The sequence below is a fragment of the Lottia gigantea genome (assembly GCF_000327385.1).
Source record: "Lottia gigantea unplaced genomic scaffold LOTGIsca_36, whole genome shotgun sequence".
Classification (NCBI taxonomy): Eukaryota; Metazoa; Mollusca; class Gastropoda; family Lottiidae; genus Lottia; species Lottia gigantea.
Genome location: NW_008709220.1, coordinates 1499844 through 1521908, shown reverse-complemented (window position 1 = coordinate 1521908; position 22065 = coordinate 1499844). Strand labels below are relative to the sequence as shown.

Genomic DNA, 22065 nt, shown 5'->3' with positions numbered 1-22065 from the left:
GATAAATTGCTGAACACAAAGAGACAGGTTTTTGGTTCCTGAACTGTAGCTGTTTTGGAAGCACACGAAAGCTAGCTTAAAGCCGACTTTTTCCCTCAGTGGAAACACAGTTAAGGTCTATCAACTGGTTCCTGGCTAAACCGATTGTCATTTTACAAGAATATAAATTAGGTTCTAAAAGATCCTGTCCACCAGCTAGTCCTTGACTGAACCTTGGCATCATTTTACAATTTTCATTGACCAAACTTGATTGCTTTTAGCTTACAAATATACTCTTATATAGCTCTTGAGGATCCTGTCTACCACCTGGTTCAAGGCCAAGACAATTGACAGTGATTTTTCAACAAATTTCTTTAACAACTAAGGTTCTAAAAGATACTGTCCACCAGCTGGTCTGTTGCAAAACCTTGGCACTATTTAACAATTGTCATTGACCAAACTTGCTTTTAGTTTACAAATATACAAGTTCTTGAGGATCCTGTCTACCACCTGGTTCTAGGCCTAGGCACATGATAATAATATTACAAGGATAACAACTAAGGTTCTTGAGGATCCTGTCTACCACCTGGTTCTAGGCCTAGGCACATGATAATAATATTACAAGGATAACAACTAAGGTTCTTGAGGATCCTGTCTACCACCTGGTTCTAGGCCTAGGCACATGATAATAATATTACAAGGATAACAACTAAGGTTCTTGAGGATCCTGTCTACCACCTGGTTCTAGGCCTAGGCACATGATAATAATATTACAAGGATAACAACTAAGGTTCTTGAGGATCCTGTCTACCACCTGGTTCTAGGCCTAGGCACATGATAATAATATTACAAGGATAACAACTAAGGTTCTTGAGGATCCTGTCTACCACCTGGTTCTAGGCCTAGGCACATGATAATAATATTACAAGGATAACAACTAAGGTTCTTGAGGATCCTGTCTACCACCTGGTTCTAGGCCTAGGCACATGATAATAATATTACAAGGATAACAACTAAGGTTCTTGAGGATCCTGTCTACCACCTGGTTCTAGGCCTAGGCACATGATAATAATATTACAAGGATAACAACTAAGGTTCTTGAGGATCCTGTCTACCACCTGGTTCTAGGCCTAGGCACATGATAATAATATTACAAGGATAACAACTAAGGTTCTTGAGGATCCTGTCAACCAAGGCTAAACCTCTTAGTAATGACTTTACATAGATAACAATTTAGATTTGTGAGGATCCTGTCTGCAAGTAAGTTTCTGATCCAAATCTCTTGGTAATGATTTTACAACCCCTGTTCTTTGGGATCAAGACAATTTTTCTCACTTCCAAATTTGTTATTCCTACAACCTCAGGTTGACTTACTGGTATCTTATAGACCTTCACAACCTCTAGTATGGCTACATAATGGTAAGTTTAATATATAAATATCAAATTATTTCTTACCTTTGAGTAAAAGTTGCTCACTACAGAGAAAGAGAATTAAACCCAGTGTCTATAGAAAGTAATTATTGTAATATAAATATTCCTGTAGAATTAAAATCTTATCTTCTTACTCAAATAAACACTTTTAATAATCCAAAATAAATTCCAATTCTTAATAAACTTTCATTGTGAGTGGAGATAGTCAATTATACAAGTAGAACCAATAGAATTCCATCATTTACCACAATCCATCATTTACCACAATCCATCATTTACCACAATCCATCAGTCCAAATCTTGATGATGCCACATCAGATGGTTTTGAGAGTCTGACCTTAGTCTACTTTCAACCCCTTCCACTACTAAACTTGCTAATGAACATGAAAATAATTTTATTGTCTATAGAACTATAACATTATCAATCAAGAATACTTAATAATCTCTTTGTCTTATTAACACCAGACTGATTTTAATTTCACTGATTGATGAATTGCCATCGAGACTTGAAAATCAACACTTTTTTTAACATTGGTTTCAAAAAATTGAGAAATGAAATGAAATGAATGGAGTTTTACATCCTAATTTCCTTCACCATTCAAAATATTGAATAAAACACAGAGAAAATTTTACCATCAAGTTTACAGATTTGAAATTTCTTTATCTTGAACATTGACTTTAAAATAACAGTCAGGAGAAAACTCTACCACTCGTGTCAAATATTAGCACAAGAATCATTTAATTTTATATATTCCTATTGATACTTGAATATCAACATGTTAACATTGATCACAGTAGAATATACAACCACTCATGTTCAATATCAATATGTTAACATTGATCACAGTAGAATATACAACCACTCATATTGAAGATAAACGCACAAATTATTTCATTGAAGATTGATTTCTGAAATTAACACGGCAAACATTGGTTTCAAAATAGGAACCTCCTACTCAAGCTGAAAATTGTATAAGACTTGTATTTGACTTAACACTAAGTCTGTATTCCTGTAGAAAATCAACACTAACACTGAATTCAAAATAACAGGAGAAAACAAAACTACTCAAGTTGAAAATAGAAAAAAGAATCATTTGATTAAACACTGATACAAAATTCATATAAAGACTTGAAAATCAATAAACACTGATTTGTAAATGATGGGAGAAAACACAGGAAAACAAAACTACTCAATTTGAAAATAAGCACAAGATTCATTGGATTAAATACTGACTCCTAAATTCCTCTCGAAACATCAACAAGTCTTCAGAAAGTTATTTCAAAATAACAGGAGAAAACTGAATTGTAAATAGACTTGTTTGACTAAAAACTGATTCAGAATTCCTCTAGAGAGTTCACAAACCAGTAATGTGGGAAATGAAATTAACAAATTCCTTTAACTGCATCCCATTTTTCATTTATCTGCAACCAGCTGGTTTCTAACTTATTCTTATCATTAGAATTTATAAGGTCAATATTTATAGTTTTACAACCTCAACATGGGTTTTATATGGCTCTGGTTTCTATCATATAGAGAAACTAACAGATACCTATCAAAAACATCTTTTACACCAGGTGGCTAGAAAGCATAAGGTCAATATTTGTAATTTTACAGGTTGGTAGATGATAAGTTAACATCCACTCTTCCAGTAGATACTGATATAACAGACTAATCTATACGGTTTTATACAAATCTGGTTTAAAGCCATATTTATAATTTTGTCTATCAGAAACATCGTAATCTTTAAGATAATCGTAAATTGATGATATAACATTTCTAGATTTCTAGTTGCTGTCAAAACCATCGAAGTTTTAAGATAATCGTAAACATATGATATTCAAAATGAAGTGATAATATTAACCAATCAAATTACTAGTTGGTATTTTAAGAGATTGGTTGATAAGAGAAGTGATAAAATCGACCAATCAGATTTCTAGACTTTTATCGATTGATGTGTATCTTAAGATTTAAATATATACATATGAACACTGATTTGTTGATGTTAATATAGAAATAATATTCAATCAATCTGATTTTATAAAGTTAGTTCAAGGCAATGTCCTCATTTTCTATCTGTCAATAATATCCAGTCTCAAGCCCAGTAACAAATATAAGTTACTTATCAACAGTTGAGTTAATCTTGAAAAAAAACTCAAACAGCTCTGATTCATATCACAATTTTAACCAGTCAAAACGTCCACCTTCACCAACTTCACTTTTCTCTGAGATCGAAAATACTTTCTACAATTAAGCATATAACTGTTTCCTTTCCGCTACTGTTGTCCTTGTTAATCTGTATGACAGATAAGAAACAACTCTAGTTTGTATGACAGATAAGAAACAACTCTAGTTTGTATGAGAGATAAGAAACAACTCTAGTTTGTATGACAGATAAGAAACAACTCTAGTTTGTATGAGAGATAAGAAACAACTCTAGTTTGTATGAGAGATAAGAAACAACTCTAGTCTGTATTACAGATTAGAAACAACTCTAGTTTGTATGACAGATAAGAAACAGCTCTAGTTTGTATGAGAGATAAGAAACAACTCTAGTTTGTATGAGAGATAAGAAACAACTCTAGTCTGTATTACAGATTAGAAACAACTCTAGTTTGTATGAGAGATAAGAAACTGCTCTAGTTTGTATGAGAGATAAGAAACAGCTCTAGTTTGTATGAGAGATTAGAAACAACTCTAGTTTGTATGACAGATTAGAAACAACTCTAGTTTGTATGACAGATAAGAAACAGCTCTAGTTTGTATGACAGATAAGAAACAACTCTAGTTTGTATGACAGATAAGAAACAGCTCTAGTTTGTATGACAGATAAGAAACAGCTCTAGTTTGTATGACAGATAAGAAACAGCTCTAGTTTGTATGACAGATAAGAAACAGCTCTAGTTTGTATGAGAGATAAGAAACAACTCTAGTTTGTATGAGAGATTAGAAACAGCTCTAGTTTGTATGAGAGATAAGAAACAGCTCTAGTTTGTATTAGAGATAAAAAAACAACTCTAGTTTGTATGACAGATAAGAAACAACTCTAGTTTGTATGACAGATAAGAAACAACTCTAGTTTGTATGAGAGATTAGAAACAACTCTAGTTTGTATGAGAGATAAGAAACAGCTCTAGTTTGTATGAGAGATAAAAAACACCTCTAGTTTGTATGACAGATAAGAAACAACTCTAGTTTGTATGACAGATAAGAAACAACTCTAGTTTGTATGACAGATAAGAAACAACTCTAGTTTGTATGAGAGATTAGAAACAACTCTAGTTTGTATGAGAGATAAGAAACAGCTCTAGTTTGTATGACAGATAAGAAACAGCTCTAGTTTGTATGAGAGATTAGAAACAACTCTAGTTTGTATGACAGATAAGAAACAACTCTAGTTTGTATGAGAGATAAGAAACAACTCTAGTTTGTATGAGAGATTAGAAACAACTCTAGTTTGTATGAGAGATAAGAAACAGCTCTAGTTTGTATGACAGATAAGAAACAGCTCTAGTTTGTATGAGAGATTAGAAACAACTCTAGTTTGTATGACAGATAAGAAACAACTCTAGTTTGTATGAGAGATAAGAAACAGCTCTAGTTTGTATGACAGATTAGAAACAACTCTAGTTTGTATGAGAGATAAGAAACAGCTCTAGTTTGTATGACAGATTAGAAACAACTCTAGTTTGTATGAGAGATAAGAAACAACTCTAGTTTGTATGACAGATTAGAAACAGCTCTAGTTTGTATGACAGATTAGAAACAGCTCTAGTTTGTATGACAGATTAGAAACAGCTCTAGTTTGTATGACAGATTAGAAACAACTCTAGTTTGTATGAGAGATTAGAAACAGCTCTAGTTTGTATGAGAGATTAGAAACAACTCTAGTTTGTATGAGAGATAAGAAACAACTCTAGTTTTTATGACAGATTAGAAACAACTCTAGTTTGTATGAGAGATAAGAAACAGCTCTAGTTTGTATGAGAGATTAGAAACAGCTCTAGTTTGTATGAGAGATTAGAAACAGCTCTAGTTTGTATGACAGATAAGAAACAGCTCTAATTTGTATGACAGATAAGAAACAGCTCTAGTTTGTATGACAGATAAGAAACAACTCTAGTTTGTATGAGAGATAAGAAACTGCTCTAGTTTGTATGGGAGATTAGAAACAGCTCTAGTTTGTATGACAGATAAGAAACAACTCTAGTTTGTATGACAGATAAGAAACAACTCTAGTTTGTATGAGAGATTAGAAACAGCTCTAGTTTGTATGACAGATAAGAAACAGCTCTAGTTGGTATGACAGATAAGAAACAGCTCTAGTTTGTATGACAGATAAGAAACAGCTCTAGTTTGTATGACAGATTAGAAACAGCTCTAGTTTGTATGACATTGAAGGAAACTAGTCTAGACTTTAAAACCTGCTGACTAATCATACCAAGTTGAAAGCCATCAGATACCCAATCAAATTACTATTTAAGTCCCATGGAGAAATCTAGTTATAAGTATTCACTAGCCTCTCAACAGGTTAACAAGAGCTCTGGTTTCTATCAACTAAATATCAAAAAATATATATATAAAGATTTGTAAAACTACAGAATTCATTTCATGTCGCTTTACATTAATTTTTTTTTTCAAAATACTTGCTCGAGACATATAAACACAGGCAATTAGGTCAGAGCCAATCAACACAGTTGTTTGCAAAAAGAATGGAAACGATGACACTAGATGTCAGACATGACTGGTAAATACAGTCAAATCAACAGTCTAAAGCTCTAGTGAGACATGACTGGTAAATACAGTCAAATCAACAGTCTAAAGCTCTAGTCAGACATGACTGGTAAATAAAATTGAACCACATCCCTGAGAGATTCACATTCCTACAATATACCAACTAAAAGCCAATCTATTAATAAAGAAGCATGTCTTACAGTAATTAGAATAATTAAGGAACTGGCCTGGGTTAATGAGGCGTTTACCACCAGGTGTGTTTACAGACCAGTCACCATTAACCCTGCTAACTCATTTACAAAGTTTTCTACCTGAGAATATGTCTGGTATTCTGATATTTTCACTTCAATAATACAACCTAGAACAAATACCTTGGCCACACTTTATCAATGGCTCAACTAGATGATAGGGGGCCAGTGGACTCTAGTGGGTTCCCCGCCCAGAAAATTTCATAGTTAACATATACTCCATTCTAACCCCCTCGGTAGTTACGAAAGCACAGGCTGCAGAGAAAATTCAAAAATTTGCAAGTAGCTGATATTTGTGTTAAGATTTTTGTCCAGTTATTTATTGTGGTTATTGCATGTTTGGGTCATGTATTTTTAATAAAATTGGGTTATGCTTTTTCACCAGCTGATTAAATCATTTAAAAAGTCTAAAACATGACATCATCCTTCAATTTGTAATTGTTCACTATGCAGCAGCATGGGGTCAAATTCCTTATTTTGTGGAAATTGGCGGCCATTGACAGTAAGATGTTGGACTGTATAGTTAGTATTTGGGATGACAGATGAGGCTGTGTTTGGAGTTTTATCATTATTGTATTTAGTCCAGCAGGAATATAAATATTATTAGATATTTGAATTGTTTAATACGGTGTATGTTTACACTAATACTTTTCTATTTCTAATCAAAGTATTTTGATATGTTGGTAGATGAGGGAATTTCGGTAGATGACACAAAGATAACCTTACCTCATCATCATCACATAGTGACCATTGACGCCTTAACTTCCTTTTTCTCTCCATAATTTATTTTATCAAGTCCTCCCTTGTCTTAAACTCTTTATTTTTTATTCTTTTGTCCCTTCAAATCTATTTTTAAATGCAGCGCGAAAAGTACCAATGTTTTTTTCAATGAAACTAATTAAAGATTCTTTATAAATTTGTTTCTAAACTAACACAAATTAGAAGATTAATCACAGTTAAAAAGATGTTCAGTAGATAACAACTGATGTTCAAACTAATAACACTATCAATATATATATTTAATTTTTAATATTTATAATATATCATAATAAAATTAAAAAGTTAAATATACGATGATGATATGAGTTTATTACCTTGTATTTAACGAAGGTCAGAAAAAACAAACAACTTAAGAATTGACATATTTATACTGTAGAGACTAGTTAGATACAGCTTGTCTGGGTATGGTTTTCTTTATTATATCAACTAGGACAGCCCTGAAGATATTATTACACTAGGGGAGGCCTTCCAGGGGCGAGTAAAATAATCAAAATAATCCATTATCGTCTGTATGAATTAGGGTTTCTCAGTTAAAATATTTCCATTATCTATATCCATTGATTATTGATTGATTATTGATTGATTATTGATTGGAAATCTGCTGTCGTCAATAATTATCTAAATTTGGTAATCAATACCAAGCCCTACCCTACTTTGTTTTGCAGAAGTGCACCACATAAAGAACACCCACCCCTCCTGTTCTTGGGCAAAACAAAAATCCACCTCATTGGACTAATGAAGATGGGCAATGTCATGCAATATACAAACAGGACAGTGTAATTAGCTTACTCTTTTTGGATTTCAAGATCTTTAACGTGCAGAACCTGTAGAATATGAGAGCTCAGTTTATAGTCCCGTCCGAATGACTAGATGCTATTTCAATATCAGACCAAGAAAGTAGAGTTTCAAAATTTCTAATTAATAATCTTGACAATAATCACCTAAAGTGACTGAACAAGATTTAAGGTTAACATTATCTAAAAGCATGACTGAAACAAGATTATCCAATCATAGCCTGTGAAGTTATCGAGTTATAATGACTTTTAGTAGACAATATAAATATAATATAACAATATAAATAACATGTCATCATTCATTGTTATATCCTTCTATAAAAAATATTATTACATATAAATATCATAAATAAATTGTAAATATTAAATATATCTATTAATGTCTCTGTATATCAGGTAATATACAGGTAATATACAGGTATTATACAGGTAATATACAGGTAATGTACAGACAGGTAATGTACAGGTAGTATACAGGTAATATACAGACAGGTAATATGCATGTATTATACAGAAAGCAAGTTACAAGATTATGGATCAGATCAGAATACGCCAACCTGAATCATAAAACTTCCACATCTTTCATGAAACTCGATTCAAAACTTAAGGATCTATTGCATTTCCACAAATTGACATAACAATTTTGACGCAGTCAAGGACAATAACCTTTTTTTTTTTTTACCTTTTCGCAAAGATTGGACAAGAGATATAACTCCATACAAACAAAAATATAAATATACAAATCCTGAAGGTGTAGAAAAACCATTGCTGGAGTATAGCAAACTAAATAATGGTTCTTGCCTATATACTTACAGGCCTAGTTGAGTACCCGTTACCCATATAACTAATGTTTATGATTTAAATCATCCCAGAATGTGTATAAAAACCCCAACTGGACTTGATATTTTATGCTCTAACAAACTGAATAATTAAAATCTGTACTTACATGAGAAGTAGAATGTTTACTGTCACCAGATCGTGATGTAGAGATAGAAATTACATTTCCATTTTGATCAGAATGATTCTCACCCTCCTCCTCTTGTAAGATTGATAATTTACGATGGGGACTCGGGGTAGATCTGGAAAATAAAAACCCAAAACAGGTACTTACAATCTGAACATCAAAACAAAACTTTAATTCCAATGTAAGACTTAAGCAATACACTGGAAGAGGCTAATGAACTATTCATATGAGGAAGTGTATCAATAAGTGAGTAAGTTTCTCATATTGAAAAGTGGTATCAGGTGTCTAGAAGCGTAAGCAAACCCTGCCTGGCGTCAAATATACAAAAAAAAATTATTTGTTGTTTGATATCAGATAATTTTTCCAAGTCAGTCAGCCTCGGTGACATGCAGCCTCAACTAGAAGAGACTAGAGAAAGAAGCAAGCACATTTCAAAAGGAATAACAAATGTTCAAGGACCCTTTTCACCAACTGATCCTTGGCATTGAACGGACAGGGGTGCCGACAATATACATCATAGAGAGATGTTAGCGTATAAAAATTGAACCCACCTCAATAAATTATCATTATTCTCATCTATTTCATAATCATCAATATCAAAACTGACAGACTTAACCTCTGTCTTCTGACCTTGACCTATATAACTATCGTAACCACGGTAATCCTGGAAGTCAGAGTTATCAGACAGTTCTATACTGGGGTTTAATTCTAACGCTGAATCTGGACTTCTCTGACCATATTCTATAGCAGCCTGAAAATAAAATTATAAAATTACCATCATTTACCAACCTATCAATATGCATTAGCAATGCGGGTTGCAGAGCCCTGAATGCAAGTTTTTCGGGCATACCTCTCATAACCAGGCTAGAAATTCGGGCAACCTCAGATATTTCGCCCTCCCTGGGACGTCAACCTGACTCCGCCACTGTGCATTAGCCTAGAGAATTTGGTAAAATAATTTGAATAAAAAAATAAAAATCTCTATAGCATTCACAAGCCAATATAGATAGATTTAATCAACTATAAGAAAATATAGATTAATTCAGACCTTGACAATAAGCATACCAAGTTTTATCAAGATTTTATTAAAACTGTAGTGTCAAACAATAGATCAAGGGCAATAACTCAAAAACTATTCTTTGAAAATTTGTGTTAATTGAATTGTGGTCTGACCAACAACCAAATAATGTGGACAACATTACTGTCGCTTAATTACATTTTTTTTCCTGTATGAGTTATCACTAGTTTGATGCAATCTTATTTATAAGGACAACCCCTATTAAAATAAAGTACCAAATATTGAAAATACCTGAAAACTGAGACTACGATCTCTAGCCACTGGTTCTAGATTATCCAGGTCAGTTTGACTCTCAATAGCTAGAGTATAACTAGATCTTCGGAACGCAGAAGGTGAATCTGGTTCCAGACGAATTGATCCTACACTATTGGGTCGCTGAGATTCTCGTGATGCATTTGATTGGTCAGTTTTACTACCAGGACTGTTTGTTCGATATCGGGACGAATGACGAATGAAACTTCTACGTTTAATTTGACCATTAATGCTTCGTGTTCGCCGGGGGCTGACGTCAATTCCGCTGGTACTGGAACTACTTGATGTGGTGAGGTTTGGTTGTGAACTGCGTGCTGTGTTGATGGTGTAGTAATCTGTATGTAGTGTGGGACATGATGTATTATTGGATAAAGTGTTTTTATAACACGCATCACAATGAATACGCGATGATTTGCCGTCGAAGGATGAGAACGAGGCTGGTTTGATGCCTGATTTGGTGTAGTTTCCATTGAAGAAGTCTATCGTTAATGCATCTGGAAAGCAAACATAATTTTAGTAAATTAGTGTCAGACATTTTTGCTAGAATGAAATGATTGGAGTTTTACATCCAACTAGTCAACACCTTATTAGGATATTGTTCAGACGAGTAATGGAGTGTGAAATGAGGGAAGACCGAACCATTAACCTGATAGTTTCTGATAACTCAATAAACAATAGATGTACAACCTGAAACCATCAAGGCTTCTATAATTATTCTTTCTGAACAAAGCAATGGTTTCTTTATATCTGTTCCACTGACTCCAATAATCATACTCACACCAATAGCACTAAACACTACTTTTTATGGAGTAAGCAACTTTTTTGGAAAAAATAAAATAAGCTTAACCTAAACCAGACATCCCACTGACTGATAAACCACAGCTCCAAGACATATATGAGAACTAAATCCTTTCAGGTGCAAGGCTTGACTTAAAAAATGAAATAAATGGAGTTTTAGGTCCTGGAAATTTTGCCAGGACAGAGGCATTAGCCTTTTTTTCAATTTCCAACTGTCGAGGGATGTTTAACATGCACAGCCTGTAGCACATGGGGCCGCGATTTATTGTCCCATCCGAACGACTAGATGCTTTTCCATGTCAGTCCCTCTTACCTTCATCACTGACAGGGGGAAACTGGGTTGAAAAATCTTGACTTTAAAAGGCAATAAAAAAAATATATGTTGTTAAAATATAAACATAGATTGAAACTTACCAACTAGGGGAGAGTTGGGAGAATCAGGAACATAATAACAATTCTGATCATTATCTTCCGTCTGCTCACTGATTTTCAGTGGTAACGCCAGTTGCTTCCCTTTCTATAACACACAAAATATTACAATATTGAGTGAGGCATAAGGTTAAATACATATCCTTGACATAGTGAACACCATGGGCTGTGGGCCTGTAGATTTCACAAAAATAAGTTCATAGTTTAGATAACAGTTCTTGGTCATTGTATTTGACACCAAGAAACAATGCGATTTTGAATTAAAGGGATTGTTAAGAGGTTTTCTAAAGTTTTTATGCTTGTCGGGGACGTCTGATTGAAAAATTGGAATGGTTCAAAATCAGTGCCATCAGTGTCTCTGATACACATAAAAATTAAGAAAACCTCTTTACAATCTCTTTAAGAGCCCTCCAAAACAGAGGTAAGCTATAAAGAATCTATTGGCCTTAACAGTATAACAGTGATGTCGTGGATTTGTAATTCATAATGAAAATAATTTGGATGATTTTCATTGTTAGTCTTTTAGGAATTATTTCCCCTTTCCTGTAACTCCTATCAAAAAACACATTAGATTCTTCAAACAGATATTCTTTACTTTCTTTAATTTAAGAGAAATTGACTCCCCCATGCATTTTCCTTTTAATAAACAACCTAAGTCCACACTGCAAAACGAAATCCGAAATCCAAAACAACATATTGGCCAAACATTGGTAACAGCAAATGAACTTTTCACATGAGGAAGTATTTCAATCATAACTGAGTAAGTATTTCATAATGAAAAGTGGTATCAGGTGTCTAGAAGAGTAAGCATACATTATATGATACAGTGTTGAGGTTATTAAGAAAAGTTCATTCAATAAATCAGTATGATGTTGCCAGTCAAACTCTATTCGAGCTTTGCTAAATGAGATAAAAATTAATCATCACTTACCAGAGCACCAAGAGCAGCCTGTCGTTTATAAAGACGTGATTTTAATGTTTCAATATCTTTACTGATTTGTTCTTTTAAACAATCTGTTGAAGCTGACCCCACACTAGATCTCTAAAATAGAATATAACAATTATATCCTTTTATAGTTTTTTTACCTTTTTCTATGTTTTTTGGATGTTTTTCTATATTTTTTGGATGTTTAACTAGGTTTTTTGGATGTTTTTCTATATTTTTTGGATGTTTTTCTATATTTTTTTGTTTTTTTTCTATATTTTTTGGATGTTTTTCTATATTTTTTTGTTTTTTTTCTATATTTTTTTGTTTTTTTTCTATATTTTTTGGATGTTTTTCTATATTTTTGGATGTTTTTCTATATTTTTTGGTTGTTTTTTTTTTCTATATTTTTTGGATGTTTTTCTATATTTTTGGATGTTTTTCTATATTTTTTGGATGTTTTTCTATATTTTTGGATGTTTTTTTCTATATTTTTTGGATGTTTTTCTATATTTTTGGATGTTTTTCTATATTTTTTGGATGTTTTTCTATATTTTTGGATGTTTTTCTATATTTTTGGATGTTTTTCTATATTTTTTGGATGTTTTTCTATATTTTTTGGATGTTTTTCTATATTTTTGGATGTTTTTCTATATTTATGTGTAAAACATTTTAAAAGAAAGCAAGTAAAGCTTTACATTCTATTTTTCTATATGATATTGGGCTATTGAAATTTTGCCAGGACAGCAACATAAGCTCTTTTCCTTATTAACAACTGTTGAGAGATCTTAAACATGCACAACCTGTAGCACATGGGGTCTCAATCTATTATCCTTTCTGAAGCCTAGTGGCAATTTCTATGTCAATCTCTCTAACAGATCTGCAGAACTGACAGGCGAAAGCTGAGTTGAAAAATTACTATTTATTATCTCAATTCATGCCAGGATTAGACAGAAAAGGTTTCCATATTTACTAGATGGTATGAAAAGAGGCACATTACAACGCTCGCGCACCATATTAGCAATTATACAGTAAATTTCTCACCTCAATATCAACATATTTTGATCGCTGGGGGTCTCGACATTTCTTCACTTCTGTTATCTCTTCCTCCAATTCTGTCGTTCTTACTAAAAATAAAAACAATGATTTATAACAAATTTCCATAAAATTATTCATTTTCTTATTGTGGGCCTATTTTCATCAACTTAGTTATGCCAATCAACATTCTAGTGTGCAGAATATTTGTAATGCTGTAGACTTCATTGAAATCAGGAGAGTAAGATAAAACACATAAAACCTAATTCATTTCATTCAGGTGGGCCAGTAAAACCTCAACCTTATTCATTTCATTCAGGTGGGCCAGTAAAACCTCAACCTTATTCATTTCAAGATTAGATAAAAAGTATCAAAGCTAAGACCATAATATTTTGATCTAATATTTAGATAAATATAAGAAAAACTTTAACATAATTCATTCCAGGATAATTTATAAAGTATTGAAGCCATGTCCCTAATATTTTGACCTCATATTTATATATAGACCACTTCCAATTCCTGATGAAGATTGTATATCCAAAACATACAATGGTAGCATGATAGGAGGTCTAGTCAAGTGGTATTGAAACTAGAATTCAAATAGAAATTTGGAATGTATGACTGTAAAATATCACTATAAGACAAAATAAGGTACATGCTTACATTCTGATAGGTGGCATTTCTCAGACAGATCAAGGTTAGACCTGAAATATAACAATGACATTAGTTATAAGAGAGATTAGCAACATTACTTAATAGCTTGTTGATGTGATTTGTCGAATCAAACTTCCATCAGATAGTAGACATCAGACAGAAGTTGTTCGTAGGTTTTAATCTGAGTTGGTATGTGAAAGTCAGTTGAACTTAAATAAGTTGTCTTCCCAATTCCAATCAACCCCACTAATAATCTGGATGAATCTTTATCAGAAAAAAAAATAGCAGATGTTAAACACAATGTATCTTATCTTAACCTTTGATACTACCACAGATAGTATTACAGAGACATCCTTAGTTAACATATCTAATTATCTTAACCTTTGATACTACCACAGATAGTATTACAAAGACATCCTTAGTTAACATATCTAATTATCTTAACCTCAGATACTACCACAGATAGTATTACAAAGACATCCTTAGTTAACATATCTAATTATCTTAACCTTTGATACTACCACAGATAGTATTACAGAGACATTCTTAGTTAACATATCTAATTATCTTAACCTTTGATACTACCACAGATAGTATTACAGAGACATCCTTAGTTAACATATCTAATTATCTTAACCTTTGATACTACCACAGATAGTATTACAGAGACATCCTTAGTTAACATATCTAATTATCTTAACCTTTGATACTACCACAGATAGTATAACAGAGACATTCTTAGTTAACATATCTAATTATCTTAACCTTTGATACTACCACAGATAGTATTACAGAGACATCCTTAGTTAACATATCTAATTATCTTAACCTTTGATACTACAACAGATAGTATTACAGAGACATCCTTAGTTAACATATCTAATTATCTTAACCTTTAACTTGCACCTTGTTTTATCATAAATCTTTACTTTGTGACCTAGGCCAGTGCTTTAATGAGACTATGTTCTCATCACTATCTAACACAACCTATTGTCCATATAAAATCATAACCATGTGGTTTGACCAAGGACAATAAGTTGGTATCTTTGTAATATCTCTGCCAAGAGGATTTGAACAAGGGCACGCTGGTAGACAAGATTCATCAGAGCAAAAGATGTTATCCTTATAAGATCAATTTCAACAGGTTTGGTCAAAGACTAGTCAGGAGAAATCTTGTTGTTTGTCTTGTAAAATTATTCCGATAGATTTCCCGAGAATATATTTCCCTTGCTCTTACAGAATTCAGATGAGAAATGGACTCACCATGTTAAGTTATTCTGGACATGTAAAGAACGTTTTGATGCACACTTTCCCATTTTGACTTCTTTCCAATATAGCACTTTAATTCTAAGCTGGGATATTATTTTACATTTTATTTTACAGGCAGTTTTAACAAGCACCTTGTTTTATGTATCTACTGTTAGGTCAGTAACATTATAGAATATGGCAAATTATAACACCACACTGGACTATTAGTATCATTTCACTTCAATAACATTCAAATAGCACATTGTTTTATATATCCACTGTTAGATCATTTACATATTGATTATAAACTGTTGTTGTGATAAAACTTGAAGCAAGCAAAGTCCCACAAAAACATCATACACTTGACTTCATTAATTCATTGTTTTTAAAGTAATTATTGCCACAATAAAACATAATCCATAATCCAAAATTTAACCAGTCAATTCTATTAAATCAATAAAAATTCAGAACCAATAACAGTACTATTACAATGTTTCACTTACAGCTAGATTACCAATACCACATCATAAATATATTGTATATCATTTTCAATATTGGACTTCTTCTTCACTGTCGATATTAGTTTAAATATACTATAGTTCATAAACACGTTTAAAGTACATTTTCAGTTATTATTGCTTAAAAAAAAATATTATTTTTGTTTCACTGTAGTCTCAGCGAAAAACTCAAGAGGCACATGCTTCTACGGTTGAAACATCAAACAAGATCTGAACTTCTCAGGACAATAAATCAACAAGTATCTGTACAAATTGCATAAAAACCAATTACATAACAATTGATGATAACTTGTCTCTTACAAAAAAGCATCAAGTCCCAACTTTTCGAGACAATTCTGTACAAAGCCTTCACCAACTCAAATTGAGTCTTTAACAACCAAAACAATCTATAGGTACAATGAGATATTAAAGGCCTTTAATGCTGTATCACTCTATGTTGTTGAATATTCAAGCAATAAATTGTTACCCTAAGGCAGTTATGGTCGTATATCAGGACAAAGGTTGGCTGGAAAATTGAATAAATGCGCGTTAATAGCACATTTATGATTAATTTTCCAGCCAACCTTTGTCCTGATATACCACCATAACTGCCATAGGGTAACAATTTATTGTTTATATTTACTTTTCCAAGACATTCTAATTTTGATACAAAGACTTTAGTATGAATTTAAGTAGGACCTATTTCTTTATGTTTCAACGTGACTTTCGGGACTACCAAAAAGCTTTAGTCACTCTTAAAATTTGTCTTATAGTTTTTAGCATTTGTTCATAACTCAACAGTAACAGTAGACCTAATCATAAAATTTTACAAAATCCACAAAAAATCATGTAAGCTTTAAAGGGAATATAAAGAGGTTTTCTCAAAGTGTTTTATGACATCATTATTGCAAATACACCTAATATTTTGGTGATGATAAAGTGAAGTCTTAAATGCTCAGTTTAAATAGTTGAATTGTAGGAACCACAAATATCTGATTGAAAATTGGAATGGTGCAATCAATGCTATCAGTGTTCTCAATAGTAAATACTCATAAAATGTTTAGAAAACCTCTTTACAATCCCTTTAAACCAGTAGGAAATTGATGGGTAGATTCCCTGACTGACAGTGATTATTACAGATGTTATACCACGAGTTGGGAAATAGTTTATAATATTTACTAACAACTGACAGAGTTTATCCAACCTACTCAATTCACATCACGTTAAATTTCCCTCCCGAACAAATACTGAATTAATTTGGTGGCTGGTTTTTATTGATTGAGATTTGTCACTACAATCAATTATTTGAATAATTATAATGCCAGGACAAAAACTAAATTAATTTTTACGGTGGAATCAAATTCAAATTTTCTTTGAAAAATTTACATGAATTTGATATTGGTCAATATTGATGGTGTTTTAACTTGATATTCCTTGATTTTTTGAAAGAATTTTTTTGTGATTAAAATATAATTGATGACAAAACCTATTTTTTAGTGTAACAAACTGAACATCTGAGCTATTTAAACTGATAGATGTTGTCCTGTGAGAAATAAATTTGAAATCCAATCTCTTTGATTACCGTGGGTTGAAATTAATGTCTTGATAATCTTGTCTTCCGTGGATTTGTGAGACTTTTGACTCATATTATTTCATGTTTAACCACATTTCTTAAAACATAAACATAGCTAATATCCTTGATTTCGATTTATCAATATGACAACTTCAGAGCTAATTACTAATATTGGTTATTTGATATGTTATTATTGACTAGTAATTGAGGAGAATTCATTCAGTGCAACTTCAACAGGTATTGAAGTTAACCACTTCCAATAAAAAGTGGAACTATTCTTCGTGGAGCCATTGCTGAAATATCAAGATTAACTGTCCCAGAGATAAACCGAAAGCAGCTAACACCAAATTATTAAAGAATAGCTAGCTAGTTATAATGACAATAAGAACAGTTATCTATTAGATACACAGCAACAAAGCAAACAAAATCAAAACCATAATAAACACTTGATAACAAAGCATAAAAAACATGTGATATTTCCGGTGCCCCTTCTCTAACTAATGAACTCATGTGACTAATCATGTGATCAATCGGACCACGAGATGTATTATTTACAATGAAACTTATTTATTTGGTATAATATTATTAGACTAGATATTGAGGAGAATTAGATTTAATTATAGATTTTAATCATCATCATAACATTAGAAACATTGAAACCAGAAATATTAGATATAGATTGAGGTTGATCTATGTCTACAAGTTTGATTATTATTATTATTATTATTATTATTAAGAAATATAACTAGAACAGCTTCCCCCAAACTAATTCTGTAAAAACTAAGGAGTTTCTAAAAGTTTAATGCACCAAATTATGGACAGACCCAACTAGAAATAACTTTTTTTTAAACTTTTGTGAGTCATTCTAAGGTATTAAACTACAGTCGTTTGAATTATCATTAATTCATTTAAAGTTATAAATTTTTGATGTTTAGTAGATTTGTTATTGTCTTTTTACCAAACAACCTCTACCTCTTTCCAGTGTTATTTATCAATTTATGTATTTATCATTGACATCTATATAGCTAATATATTCAATAAATATCATTATTATTATTATTATTATTATTATTATTATTATCATTATTATGATAAAGGTAATAGTAAATAAACATTGATGGTGAAATACCTCTAATACTAATATTAGTTATTTGTATTGATTTCTCATTATCTCAGTCAGTGTATCGTAAGAAGAATAGAATATGTTAAATTTAGATTATTTATAACAGAAGTCACTCTGCAGTAATGATATAATACAAAAATAAGAAACTAACTAAAATCTACTAAGATAATCAGCTCTTGTTCCATCCTAGGCCAGTGCTTTTTACAGGTTTTACGAGTTATATTCACATTTTAAAACACTTAAAATTTGACCAATCAAATGACTGGAACATTAAAATTATCAAGTAAAGTTTTCAAATAAGGACGCTGAATTTTAGAAATATTGACATTACTTGACCTTGAATTAATGAAATCTATTAGATAATTTATGCACGACCTCATGAATATTCTTGACAGTTAATAAGAATGTACACAAGATTAGCTGGGACTAACTTCCTGCTACTGTTAAATCATACGATTAATACCATCCTGACAAATAACTCAAGCATATAAATTTTAGTTTAAATTTATATTATATAATATAAATATAGAAATAGAAATATTAAAAGAGAACCTGAAACATGTTACAGTACTCAGAGTTTCTCGCTATCAGATCTTCAGACAAATGACTTATTTCAGCCTGTTCAAATATAAGTCTAGACGAGTTCGGAACGTTTGTTTAAAGACATGTGCTTAGGGGCATTAATGATGGAAAGCTTTTCTGTTAGACATGTTACATTGTTTGTTTTTATTTGTGTAGATTTTAGCTCTGCTATCAATGGACCAGGATATTTTGTAATTATTATTTTTCAATTTAAGTTGCATACATATAACTCATAGAAATAGTTTTCTTGTCAAGTCTCTGGAAGCTAATATCATTTGTATCACTTTGTTACTTTTGATGTTTCTAATCAAATCAATCCACTATGAAATAATATAACACTAGCCTGGAGAATAGTGTAAGAAATTCATCAATAATGACAAGTAATAAAACCAATAGTTACAGGGTTATGATATCTCTGATTAGTCCACAGAATTATCTAATATCTTATTGGAGGCAATACATCTTTTTAAAAGTAAATAAATCTAATGTTTTGTAAGTTATGATTTCTCCAACAGTCTCAAGAATCTGGTACAAAATTATTATTGAAGAGAAGCAATAAAAATCAAATAAAGTGGTTGTAAAGTTGACAAAGAGGTTTTCTAGCTTTATATGTGTATCTGAGCTTTACGGCTTCTCTTTGCATATTCCAATTTTCAGTCACATTTCTGTGGTTTTTGTAAATAAAGTAATGTTTAACCGAACATGACACCTTTATAGGAAAGCTGTAGATAATATCTAATAGCTTTTGAGATAAAATGTTTCGTTTTTTGTGAAATTGCAAGAACCACAGACATTTGACAAAGATAGCTTGTCAGGCAAGGTGATATACGCCAACTACCAGCTGTCAGAATTTATAAACTAAGTCTTTATAAAGTGGCTTAATTATGAATTTTGAAATAATTTGTAAACTATTTATAAGTCAAGGCAAAACCTCAAAAACAGCATATCAAATTATTATCAAAGGTCATGAACATGAATATGAACAAGGTCTCATTGACATACACACAAGGGCAATAACTCTGAAACCGTTCATGTGCTTTTTACCTATTTGAACTAGACCAAGATCTCATCAATATATACACACATGCCATGTTTAATTAAGATTGAATAAAAACTGTAATCTGTATCGTGCCTACAAGTCAAAATCGACTGACTTGTTTCTTTCAAAATCAAGGGCAATAACTGCGAAACCTTTCATTCTATTGTTACTAATTTTAAGCTTTACTGAGATCTCATCAATACATTTCCATGTGGGCGTATAAAAATTACAATGGTGAAAATCCTTGATATAAATAGTTTAGAAAACCTCTTTACAAAGAGATATAAAGCCTCAAGAATTTAGAATGAAATCAACCGATATCTGATGAAAAGAGATAAAACTAGAGAGAGTAAAATAAAAAAAAATATAAAATTGGGAAACTGGAGAGAATCAATCAATAACTAGACAGAATATGAGATATTCTAGATATATAAATAGTATAGTTTTATCACCTACTCAGACACAGAATAACTTTAAACCTTCAACTAAATATAGCTCATCAATATTTTTTCTTTAAAAATATCATTTTATTCTATTTATACAACTTAAATAAAGACGAGAGAACAATCATTTAAACATTGTAATATTATTAAACATAAAAATGGTTATATTTTTATTGGTTGATTTTTCAATAATTTTATTTATAATAAGATTTTATTTTCCATCAAAATGTCTCTTTCAATATCAGTATCAATATCAGTATCAATATCAGTATCAATATCAGTATCAATATCAGTATCAATCTTAGTATCAATATCAGTATCAATATCAGTGTCAATATCAGTATCAATATCAATATCAGTGTCAATATCAATATCAGTATCAATATCAGTATCAGTATCAATATCAGTATCAATATCAGTGTCAATATCAGTATCAATATCAGTATCAGTATCAATATCAGTATCAATATCAGTATCAATATCAGTATCAATATCAATATCAGTATATGTATCAATATCAATATCAATATCAGTGTCAATATCGATATCAGTGTCAATATCAGTATCAATATCAGTATCAATATCAGTATCAATATCATTACCAGATCAATATCAGTATCAATATCAGTATCAATATCATTACCAGATCAATATCAATATCAATATCAATATCAGATCATTATCAGTGTCAATATCAATATCAGTATCAATATCAATATTAATATCAGTATCAGTATCAGTATCAGTATCAATATCAGTATCAATCTTAGTATCAATCTTAGTATCAATATCAGTGTCAATATCAGTATCAATATCAGTATCAATATCAATATCAATATCATTATCAGATCAATATCAATATCAGTATCAGTGTCAATATCAATATCAATATCAGTATCAGTATCAATATCAATATCAGTATCAATATCAGTATCAATATCAGTATCAATCTTAGTATCAGTATCAATATCAATATCAGTATCAATATCAGTATCAATATCAATATCAGTATCAATATCAATCTTAGTATCAATCTTAGTATCAGTATCAATATCAATATCAGTATCAATATCAGTATCAATATCAATATCAGTATCAATATCAGTATCAATATCAGTATCAGTATCAGTATCAATATCAATATCAGTATCAAGATCAATATCAGTATTAGTATCAAGATCAATATCAGTATTAGTATCAATATCAGTATCAGTATCAGTATCAGTGTCAATATCAGTATCAATATCAATATCAGTATCAATATCAGTATCAATATCAGTATCAATATCAGTATCAGTATCAATATCAGTATCAATATCAATATCAGTATCAATATCAATATCAGTATCAATATCAGTATCAATATCAGTATCAATGTCAGTGTCAGTATCATTATCAATATCAATATCAATATCAGTATCAATATCAATATCAATATCAGTATCAATATCAATATCAGTA

At 31.2% G+C, this 22065-nt stretch overlaps 1 protein-coding gene across 1 annotated transcript; it reads right to left on the bottom strand.

The window, feature by feature from the left end:
• Positions 1-8213: 8213 nt before the first annotated feature.
• On the bottom strand, positions 8214-15415 carry LOTGIDRAFT_162865 (hypothetical protein; the record flags this gene model as incomplete). Its single annotated transcript, XM_009058883.1, has 9 exons — positions 8214-8279; positions 8911-9043; positions 9480-9679; positions 10238-10752; positions 11471-11573; positions 12417-12527; positions 13455-13537; positions 14109-14149; positions 15363-15415. The coding sequence occupies 9 exons, from the start codon at positions 15413-15415 to the stop codon at positions 8214-8216; spliced, it is 1305 nt and encodes a 434-aa protein (XP_009057131.1).
• Positions 15416-22065: the final 6650 nt, after the last annotated feature.